The sequence below is a fragment of the Ceratosolen solmsi genome, unplaced genomic scaffold, assembly GCF_000503995.2.
Source record: "Ceratosolen solmsi marchali unplaced genomic scaffold, CerSol_1.0 scaffold31, whole genome shotgun sequence".
NCBI classification, from domain to species: domain Eukaryota; kingdom Metazoa; phylum Arthropoda; class Insecta; order Hymenoptera; family Agaonidae; genus Ceratosolen; species Ceratosolen solmsi.
The window spans coordinates 30001-42312 of NW_011948432.1; the positions used below are offsets into that span (position 1 = coordinate 30001).

General features: G+C 38.3%; 1 protein-coding gene across 1 annotated transcript in view; it reads left to right on the forward strand.

Moving 5' to 3' along the window:
• Positions 1-12312, forward strand: part of LOC105364385 (uncharacterized) — a gene marked incomplete at its 5' end in the record, with an annotated part of 36528 nt that overhangs the window by 15408 nt on the left and 8808 nt on the right. Inside the window, 4 exons of the mRNA XM_011502296.1 lie at positions 299-459; positions 1403-1668; positions 4424-4664; positions 11954-12148. Coding sequence (XP_011500598.1) covers positions 299-459; positions 1403-1668; positions 4424-4664; positions 11954-12148 — 863 coding nt within the window. The remainder of the gene's footprint in view (positions 1-298; positions 460-1402; positions 1669-4423; positions 4665-11953; positions 12149-12312) is intronic.

Consider the following 12312-nt stretch of genomic DNA (forward strand, 5'->3'; position numbering starts at 1 on the left):
AGCTAGTTTTTACTGTTACGAGGACCGTTTTTAAAGAATACCTAATTCTGTGAGCTTAAAGAAACAAAATCCAGAATATCCTATTGAAGTATAGTGCGTGTGTGTGTATGTGTATGCGCGCGCGCGTGTGTGAGGGGGGGGTGCGAATAATAATCGATTGATTATCGTGACGAGGTAGCGAAATTAAGAAAATCATGCATTCAAGCCACGATTCCGGGTGTGACATCGGGCAGATCTCGGTCGGGAAAGGATTATTATTCGATGCGGTGTTAACTGAAATTATTCTATTATACGACAGGCGCCGCCCTATGGCTCGAATAGTCTCAGTCCGCAATACGGCGGCGGACAAACTGTTGGCGGTAGCCCCCAAGCTGCAGCCAGTCCACACCTAACGGCAAGCCCCCAAGTACCCAGTCCCCAAGGCCAAACCCTCGACCTCAGCGTCAACAGACTGCACAGGTAAGCTTCGCCCGGTATTCCCCAAAATCATCCCTCATCTTAATTAATTTACTATTTACCCCCGATATTACCTATAAAATCAGGTTTACTTTAATATTTAATTGCCCCGATAATTAATAGTCACGACGGCCATTGTAATGCTTTAGGGATCCAGACATTCTGAAAAGTACTTTGTATGATTTCGAGGCTTCGCAGCGATATTCGGTCAACGATCATTCATGCCTACATAAGCTCAATAATTTTCTGTTGTTAGACTGTAAGGAATTGCCTATACATGACTCGAAAAGTCATTCGTCTTTTCGCAGCTACGAAGCTGTGTACTCAAGGCGTTCTTATACTATAAACTATTTAAATTATATCCTTCCGGCAGTCATGCAATTAGGTTCATTGTTTTAGACTCTTAAAAAACTGGATCATATAATTGTATATCCGAGTATGAATCGCGTATTTTTTCTTAAACGGCCCGATAACTGTAAAGTTGAAACAACACACGTTAATTACATGATATTATCTTACACATCGATTAAATCGTTGACCGTTAGTTTTATCAGCGTTTAAATTTTCAGACTAAATCGATTTTACGCCAATAGATAAAATAACGTGAACGCAATTTATAATAACAAATTAAAAGTCGGCAACTTTTATGTGGCTTTTCGTAAAAGAAAATTCCCTTCAACGTTCGTGCGATTAATGTAATTTGTTATTATAAGGCTTTTAATAAGCCAATGCCATTAAGAAATTCCATTAGAAATTCAAAACGCGAGATTAAGCGTCGACCATTACACGTGATTATTGGCGTAAACGCAATGCATCGTACGGGCCAAATAAATCATCGTTCGAACGATCGCCAGACCGCGTCTAAGAAGTTTCAAGTTTCTTGGCCCTTGATAAGCATGCTCGTATTACAAAATAAACGCGAATAATGAAACTCACACTTGTACAGTGGGGCGCCGAGCCCACAGTACTCAACGACCCACGGAGATGGCGTGCCGGTACCGGTGGGCCCTGGCTTCACCGCACCCCGGCCGATCGAGGAACAGACCGAGCCCGTCGACTTCTCCACGGCAAACGAGCCGGTGAACTTCAGCGGGGGCATCAGGCCCGTGCCTGGCTTCCCACCCCCGGGTGTTCACGCCGCAGCCTACAGCCGTGAGAGCACTCCGGACAGCGGGGGTTCTCATTACATCGACGCCTATAGAGATCCGACTGGTGAGTCCCCGTCAAATCTGCTACTTTCTCTAAGGAAAATTTTCCTCCTACAGCTCTATCGGTCAGTTAGCCCGTTGAACGTGTTTCCCGATTGATTATAATGTCGTTGTTGCGCCGTTCTCTCGGGTCAAGATTACAATACCTCGTATTGGTTCAATGCATTTTGCAATTTTATTTAAAACCAATGTGGATCTTGTAATTTTTATAAAAATACAATGTAGGGAAGATTTTATTAAACAAACGCTTCCCAACTGGATAGGCGTAAGTGAGTCTTTGTACTGCAAAGGAAACGACCTCGTAAATAATGAATCGATCGATGAAACGATTTCTTTCATTATTGTGAAAGAGTCTTATTAGTCAAAAAAAAAAAAAAAAATAAATAAAAAATAAATAAATAAATAAATATAAGCATTAATGAATCATATATGTTAAATATGCGTTGAATTGGATATTATATATAATAAAAAAAATTCTTTTTAATGAAGGATTTGCGTTCCAGCAACCACTATAATAGAAGTATTATAAATAAATAATAGGTTATTAAATTACATTCTAGAAGGTGTATGCGATTCAACTGTTTGAATTAGTTTAATTCCAGAGAATAAAAAATATGTATTTTGGTTATAATCATGAACAGTTAATAAGTGAAAATGACTAAGTGAAAAATGAAATCCTAAAAAGCGTGCATATTTCCAACTAAGACTGAATAAGGTCCACTTTATTCACCCTAGTCACCCTAGTATCCATGCAAGCACATTATATTGGTCTACGTTTACGTGCAACATAAGAGAGAGAGAGAGAGAGAGAGAGAGAGGCAGCAGTAGCTGGAAGAGATGATGAAAAATATTCCCGGCCAAGAAACACTGTCACGTTGGTCGGTGGATTTTTCTTCGCGCCAGTGCCATAAATTTACTCGAAACACGTTCCAGTTGAAATGAATACATCGTCGGCTAGTAGAGCATTATGTTGCACGACAGACTGCAACAATTCGCTTACTAACGGAACAGGAGAGAGAAGGAGAGAGAGAGAGAGTGAGTAAGTGAGAGAGAGAGAGAGAGAGAGAGAGAGAGAGAGAGAGAGAGAGAGAGTAGTGAACATGTCTATAAAACAACGCGATATATCGGAGTAGAACAAAGAACGCCGCTTGTTTTCCCCCGAGGCGTACGTGTACGGTAACAACTGCCAAATAAAAATTCACCCGACCTCCACTTTTTTCTCCTTCTCGCTTTACCCCGATCCATATTATTATACCAGTGCAGCTTCTCCTGTATACCTTGGTACTTTGTATATAGTTTTCCCCTTATCGCCCCTCCGTCGCACTCGACTCACTCCCACTCTCTTTCATTTTCTATATATATATACACAATTTTTTCCCTCTTTCTTTTTCTATACATTCTCTACGAAACGATTCGTTCATGAGCGTGAGCACACAGCATCTACAGTTAATTATCAATGTTTCGCATGAGCATGGTCGACAATGCCAAAGACCTTCGGTCCCGTGACTCACTCTCTCTATCTCTGGCTGGTGCGACGATTGGGAATACTCATTGAATAGAAATGAAACAGACGAATGCAGATATGCAGCTACGTATTCTATATACCATTCGGTCCATCGAGATCTACTCACATCATGTTTTTTAAATGCTATCATCTGGACGCAATATCAAATTTTTATAGGGTCATTTTTTTGCGGACTGGATAACGTTTAATTCACCAATCGAACTGCAGATGAAAGAACTGCGAGTCGCTGCACAAAACTTAATAGAAGTTATTATCAATGTCCTTTACCAAGAAAAAAACATTTCATTTTTAAAATTTAACAAAGAAGAATGTGTGTGCGCGCGCGCGCGCAATTAATTTAAACGATTGAAAAATTTTATCATCTACTTAATAAATTCAGGCGTATGGTACCAATTTAATATTAATATCATGATCAATGTAAGTACAACATGATAAAATAAAAAAGTTTAACAATTTATTAGTAACGGAAGAGATATCTTAGTCCAGTGTATTATAAAACTTATTGTAAGGATAAATGTTTCATTTGTAGTAAATATATGCACGAAAGCTTATATTTATTTCAGTGACAAAGAGTATTGTCAATGTTATATTTATTTTTTTAAACGACAAATGAACAGAGTATTTTGATCGATATATAAAATATATCAGAGCGCGGGGGGAGGGGGGGGGAGACCGAGAGATCTATAAATGTAATAATACATAATTTATGAAGAATTTTTGGTATTATTTTATTGAAATACGTACCGGAGTAATTTTTTATTATGGGAATTCGCAATTGACCAATCTACGTTTAATTCTAATTAGTTAAAATAAATTTTAGTTGCAGAGTTGTTGGAAAAATCAATAATTGAATGTTAAAATAATTCTAAAATTTCTTTGAAGTAGTAATCTAAAGTTTCTTTGAATAGTGTCAGGTACAGCCTAATTGAATAAGAAACTTTTCATTGCCAAAAGCAAAGTTACAATTTATCAAATTTATGCATCCATTACCAAAAAATTGCTTTTACAATGGTCTCGATGCATTATCAATGTTGAGGATTGTAGCAGAACCACAAGCAATATACATCACAGCTGAGATCTAATAAATCTTACGAGGATCTAGTAAAAAAACAAAAGGGCAAATAAATGAGAAAAACTTCTGTATAACTCGAAGAGCAAAGCCGAAAAATGATCGTGTCTATAGAAATAAATAGTAATAGGCGATGTAAAAACGAGGTAACTTTTGGTTGTGCAGGCTATGGACCGATGAGTCCACATCCAGGATACGGGATGACTGGGGTCCAGGCAGAGTATCCCGGGAACACGTATACTCCGTATCCGACGCCGGGCTATCAATGCGGCGGCAGCTACCCCGGCGGTCCTGTCACCTCCGGCTACCAAATTCCAGCCGGTTACACGCCCACGCCCTGCTACAGCATGCCACCGCCCCAGCACACGATCGGCCCACTCGATAAGCCCGCGGGCAAGGACGAAAGGTAAGCGAACACAGCCCTTGGCCTTCGCGAGTCACGCAAACTTACCCTCGGGGCTTTGCGTTTCTCACCATTCCGCGGATGATTAGCTTTTGTTTCTCGTGACCCGATCCAACTCCAGCTCTTTCCTCGAATCTCATAAGTGCCTGTATCGCTTTCACGTTACGGGTTATCAGACCTTATGACATTTTCCCTTTTCTTGCCTTTTTAATTGGTATAATTGCTGTTATAGCGGATTTTTCAACCCGAATGCTCCTTCGATATAAAATATAAAAGTTAGAAGAATGGAGAATTTTATTACCAAAGTGCGCTTATTGACTCGAATCATTTGATGCAAACTGCGACAAAATTTGAAACTCGTTTGACAACTTTTTAATAACCAAATAGACTTTAGCCTTAGTTACTTTTTTTTCATTCATGTAAATTAGGTGACAAATGAAAATAAGTAATGTCTCTGTCTACCAGCTACGTGAGCATTGAAATGCAACTACAGATATTTTTCTATGGCTATCTGATTTAAAATTCACGGATTTTTGTTTCGACACTCCACTCTTAGTGAAGCAAATAACTATAAGCGACTTAATCAATAATTGAATAGAGACTTATCCAATCGCGTAATCCTACGTACCTTACAGTGGCACAAATCCATATTATCTAACTAGAAAATAAACAATGTCTTATTTGAAAAAACCGCGAGAAATGTGGTTTACTCATAAACGTATAAATACATTTTGCTTGCTTGCCACAAAAATCAAGTATATTTTCCTATTTCTGCGACAGCCCGTATGTGTATCGAATGGAAATAAGAGGCTGCCGCCGAAGCTTCCGTGCTTCGCTGCATCTACAGCCACATAATACCACGGCGCCGCAGCGTCAGAGTATGAACAGGCACATATAGTTACACACGTATACAGTTGTATTAGCGTACCCCTGGCAGTAGCGTACAAGGCAAATCCCGTCGTTCTGATTCTCGCGGTTCGTGAGCAATCGAGTCGAGGAGAGTGCCTCAGATAAGCTAAGCTGCTCCTCTCCCGCCCCTTCGGAGTGCTTCTCGCGCATACCTCCTACCTTCATTTTGTTAATTAAAGTAATTACTCTTCGTAGGTGAAAGTGCCAACCTTATTCTAATTGACGTAAAGCTCGACAGTGCTGGCTCACGCCTTGGCAAAAGAACGAGGGAGAAACGAAGACAGTATAGCCCGTATTTGAAGGGGTTTTATATCTTTCCTTCTCTTTCGTACCTCGCTCGTCTAGCCAAATCTCCCCCCCCCCTCTCTCTCTATTTATCTACCTATCTATCAATCTATCTGCCCATCCCTCATTCTATCATTAGGTTTAATACAAAGATAGATAAAGACAGGTGGAACTGAGAGGCGAAGAAAGAGAGGGTGAGTAAGGTCAAAGAAGGTTGCATCGGAGTTGAGGTATAATCAGTTGCTATCGCACTGTATTATGAGACGAAAGAGAAAGAGAGTTCTCCCGAAAGAGTTAGGGCCCGTGATACCTCGATTTTACATTGCCCAAAAAGTGATCTTCCTTCTCTCTCTCTTTATGCCGTTATACACGTTAACCTTTCTTCTTATTCTATATGAAATGCGGATTGTATTTATCGGAGGTCGATAGCGCTCCAATGCTATAAATTTACCATGCATTTGGTACGGGACTTAGCTCAATTCTCTAAGGAAACGAATAACGCGATCAGAACGTTTTGATGTTCGGTACACGTTCGTGCGGTTCAACACGCGAGCGATCAAAATGTACGTATTTTCGTATGCGCTTATCGAAGCCGGTTGTTTTAAATTATATAGCTAATAGTCGCTATTTTAATGGTTGGCATAATTGTAGCACATATGGCAATTATTCGCGATTAAAAGTTTCCTCATTCATCCTACGTATTCATATTCAATAGTTGCAAATATAATAGATTTATATTAAAACTCAAGGGTATTTTAATTGAATTTTATTTAATCGAATTTCAATAAATTCGTCGTCTACTAATCTATTATGAATCTTCCAAACTTCCATTATTACTAACTAAGAGCAATGAGCTAAATAAACATTATTATTAAAACATTTTGCTACGAACTAATTACTTACAGAATATCATACGGAACGTATCAGGAATTTTTCTTTTAAAATAGCTCGACCAACATATTGATTATTAGTCTTTACTTACGTGGTTTTGCCAACTTTTAATTCATTAAAATGTTTTTCAAAAATATATGTAACTGTGATAAAAAAAAAAAAAAAAAAAAAAATGTAACTATGTGTAACATAAATATATGTAAGGTAATTAAAAATCTTTCGTAGTAGTACAAGGATAAAATTTCCTTTACGTCATTGGTGAATTATGTCAAAACTTGATGGAATGAGAAATGCGAATAAAGTCTCGTCGACTAATCGATTGTAAAATACATGGGTCGGTCACTCTTATGCTCATTTTTGTAAGCTTTTCTTTTCGATCATATAATAATGGAGGACCGGGGCTATGTAACGTGGTAAAGGAATCGTACATAACCTCCAATCTTGTCCATATCCAGTAAATAGCGATACTTCAGAGTTATTAATGATCACAACCAATATTATTACATCGTGGTATATAGACAAGCGAATAAATAGTCTATTGGTTTCTCATTCGATCTGAGCGTATTACGATATACGTTAAGAAAGAACTTTTATACGAATTGTTACTGCAGCACTAGTCTGAAACATATAACTATCAATTTAGCTCTAGACATAAGTGTAAATCAATGTAATTACTGCTGTCTTTGGACATTAATAGCGGTTACGCGAAATTAACGTTGTAATAACATATTTCTGCAAAATTTCCTTTCGTCGCGTAGATGAACATATTTTCAGAGAACAATAAATTAACATAATGTGAAATTAATTTACATAGATAGGTTAATTCTCAATATAATTGATACTTGGATTGGAAAGTTAATATGTACAAATTGTAATTTGTATAAATTGTACGTTTCTTAAATAACATCGGCAAATTTTGGTAAATGGAGTAAAATTAATTATAAACTAATTAATTGTAAGTGTATCGAAATTCCATTTTCAATGCTATCGCTGAAAATAAAATACCGTGATTCAAGCTGGATTTGCTCCCATTTAACCGCATAACATAATTCAGCCTTTTTTCCAGAAGTTTTGCAATTTAGCAACTCCGTGAAAAGAATAAAAAGCATATAAGAGGGGAAAAAAGCCAGCTCAATTATAGAAGACTATTTCGATGTCAGGCGGCGAAAAAAGCGTGTCTCGTATGAAAACTTTAGTAAGCTCAAACTCGCGTGATACACAATGGAATATTAGCCTGGACATAAGCATCGAAGCGATCAGTAGCCATGCGCTTGCGTTCGGTTTCCTTTCCACCCCTCCCGCCCCGCCCGCCTTTGCGTTCCACTTACTCACTTCCGCGAAAATAGTTAGACGCGCGGACAGAGAGACTTTGGTACGCAGCTTGCGTGATTGCACTCAAGTCCATGGCTCCGGCAATATCGCGGCCACTCAAGGGCCATTGAGTTCTCCGGGCTTTCTCGTAACCTCGCGGTATATCCAATCGAAGAGCAAGAACCCAGCCACGTATCTCTTCTTCCTTTTCCCATCCTTCGTTTTGACTTCATCCACGGTCCTTCCGCTCTCCAAGCTCCCGCGTCCCGTTCAAGTGTACTTTCGACGTTTTTCATATGTTCCGTTAAATCAGGAAATGCAATTAAACTTTGTCGGATCGCTGTCGCCAATCGAGTACGATTATGAGTTTACGGGCCTCTCTGCGTGCGAGTGTGCATGCTGCGCGTAGATAAACGCATGTGTTCGTAAACAGTCGCATATATTCGTAAAGCAGCTATTGCTCTTAGAATTTTCAAGCCGATTGAGGATATTAAGCTGGCTCGCAAGATTTTGTCTTCCAAGACGGGGCCATATTTTTTATTGAATATTGCAGATAAACAACTTTCATAATCAATTTTTAATAAATCGTTGATTGAGCTACAATTTAAATGATTCGTCTATTGCTAGTCTTAAATTGTATATATTTAAGCGTAGGCATGCAGAGTTATTAAGTTTTAATGAAAAAAAAGATTATAAGAAGATTATAAGAAGATTACAAGTTTATATTAACCTACAGGAATCCCCAGATCGGTCTAACATTCAAAACTGTTTATCTGGCTCCTAAAATCTATGAAATATTAATGATCACTCGTATGTCCCCCGATTATCACGTACTGTTCTTTATGGCTCGTTTGTTGGAAAACAACAACACAGATCCTCCAACCCATTGTCAGATTCAATTATAACGAAGCTACCCCATGCATGGAGAACAATCGGCTCGCTATTAATCACTTTTGCGTACGAATGCGGGCAATGGAATACCCTGTGCTGATTGATGATGTGTGTTCGATGCAGTATGAATATGAGAAGACAATCATTGAATTTCGCGGGGACCTCGCCTCGACCTATCCCTCGTGGTCGCGACGGCAAGGAGCTGATACAGTGTCCCACGTCCTCCTGCGATGGCATGGGTCATATCTCGGGAAACTACGCTACCCACAGAAGGCAAGGCAGCAAGTTCACTTCCGATCCATACACATTTTTGCCATATATACACGTTCGTTCTCATTTTTTTATTTTCTAATCATTTATTCGCTCACTACTATCACTCCTTTTCTCTCCCAACCCCCTCTCTCGCGCTCTCACCCCCCCCCTCTGTCTCACTCTCACTCTCACTCTCACTCTCACTGTTCATTCTTGCACCTTCACTACATCGGCAATCTGATGCGTACGTGAACAGTAAACATTTATATTTATTTGATTGTATGGTTGACGAAATAAGTTGGTAAATTAAATATGTGTGGACATATACTTGAAATTATATCTTAAAGAAAATTATTAGAGTCAAAACTTAAATTTAGAGTATTATAATGGTGTAACGGGTATCGTAATTCTATAAATACCTGCAATGAACTCGAATAAATCAGTAAGTCATATATGTAATAAAGTTTATGTTTTTCATCCATTTACAATATGCATTATTATTTAATTTTTACATGTATTTCTAAAGTTAAGAAGTCTGCATATATATAAGTCTGAATATATATATATATATATATATATATATAACACAAAGTCAAACATAATCCTTATATTTTTACATTTAATACAGTATGCTACCATTGTCTGTAATTTATCAATTTTTATTTATATTTACTTTCATATTTACTGTCAATTTCAATTGTATCACATGTGTAGATGAGTTTTCATGTTGAATGATATGTTTTTCCAATTGTAGACCCGACCCCTACGAAAAGGGAAGACAAAATCATAAAATAATAATTATTATACACCTTATTAAAAAAAAATGCTTTATACAAGAATTATTTATGAGTTTGCCAGCCTTCGGCGGGCATTTTTGTAGTGAACTAAGATCAATGACCGCATTGTTGCTATGTCGAAGAATTGCATACAAAAGACGATCGAAATTTCTTTTAATTAAAAGACTTGAGTCACTAAAACATCATCATAAGTAAATACTTTAATTTTTTTTTCTTTTTAACGCCGACGAACAAATACATTATATAAAACCTCCTAACGTTGCTAAGAAAATCATTTAATTTCTTTTTAAATATGTATTAATATTCTTTTTTTCAAAGAATGATATTTTCATTCAAATTAAAAATGGACATTTGTTGCGGTTAATAATTATGTGCTTCAAAAATGAATTCGAATAACTAAAAAATATTGAAAAATTTTGTATTATAAAAATAATTATAATATGGACAATTAATACAGAAAAAATTGATCTAAAATAAAATATATTAACAAAACTTTGACTTTTTTGAAGGATGTATAAAAACATTATTTTATAATTTAAACGAATCTTCTGAAAATATCAATCTAAAAATAATGTTTGAGAACATTGAATAATATTCGTACGAATGATAAGGCAAATGATAAATTATTATTTTTACGACTGAAATCTTTTACTTTGAAAAACATAATGAAATGAAGTTCGACAAATGAAATAATTGGCAATCGGCGAGTTTCATTGGGGTCAGGTATGAGTGTGTTCCCCGCTCTCCCTTCGATGTTTCTAGATTAAGATTGAAGTTCTCTTATTCGTAATAATTCATTGGAATACATATAAAATATTCAATCTTACGAGCGACACCTCATGAGTGAGCCGAATGAAACACGGCGTTGCCATTTTCATCCAGGCGCGCACGCATACGCACACGATCGCGCATAAGCATATGAATACGTATATTGGGGTACATATGGCTACGTTTTTTTTGCATTTTATATCTTATGCATTTTAAATACAAATAATATCGATATATTACTATTATTATACATGCTCATCTTGATGTCGGTCATTCTAGCTAAGCCGATGAAGTGGGAATTTGTATCACTCCTTGTTCATATATCGCAATATAATAGCAAGCTATTTCGAATATCGCTCTTGCATAATTAGAGAGAGAGAGAGAGAGAGAGAGAGAGAGAGAGAGAGAGAGAGAGAGAGAGAGACAGAGACAGATGAACGCTATTGTGTAAATTGGAAAGATGTATATTTTGTCAACCATTAATATTATGTATTTTTTTTAATGTGACTTTTATTGTGTGTGTGTGTGTGTGTGTGTGTGTGTGTGTGTGTGTGAGCGCGCGCGCGAGGTAATTTTACAAACAAATAAAATTTTCGCACTTAATATAGGTATGGCATCAATGTCTCCAAAAGCAAATCTTTTTATGCATTTATTAATGCATAAATGGCGAGGTCCCGAGTGAGGACGCCATTTGGCAACGTCGCGTGATATGCATGCCATGTAATATCATTTTTGGACGTTTATGAGGTGTGTGATCGCTCACAAAACAATGAAATTATGTACGCTGCCTGCTGTAATATGAATGATGTATTAACGTTGCACAGTCTTATGCAATCAGAGGTTCTCGGCTCGTTAGTTTTGTCTTCGCCAGTACCATACACAAACATGTATTGACGTAAAATGCCGTTAATCTTACAGAGTTGCCAAATAATCTCGATGCGCTTTATATATTTATCGTACCCAATCACATGCATGCACGATATTGAAAGGCGGCAACAAACTCGATCGATCGTTCCGAGTTGTTAAACTCACGCCGAGTCGATATGCATACGTCTCTGAGTGCATCGCGTGCAATGCCACCTTTGAGATCGGTGGTAAAGGCATTGGTAAAGGGCCGACATTAGCGATCAGGAGGTGGCCTCGGCCCGAACGATATTAACGCAACATTTCGTGCGCCGTATTTTACAGTCTGTCCGGATGCCCGCGAGCCGATCGTTCGCAGATTCAGGCTCACTCGCAGGAGCTCAAGTGCCCGACGCCAGGATGCGACGGGTCCGGCCACGTCACTGGGAACTACTCGTCTCACAGGAGCCTCTCGGGTTGCCCGAGGGCCAACAAGCCTAAAAGCAAACCTCGTGACGGCCAGGACTCCGAGCCCCTCAGGTCAGTATAAATACGTGTGCAAGTGTGGGTGTGCAGTTTAGCGATTAAACGGGCGGTTCGCGGCTTTACGCTCGGCGTTTCTGCCCGTGAGCTCATTGCGCAACGACGACTCTTGGCTCCCCCCCCCCCCCCCCCCCCCCCGCGGGGGGGGCGTTTTCGGCCAC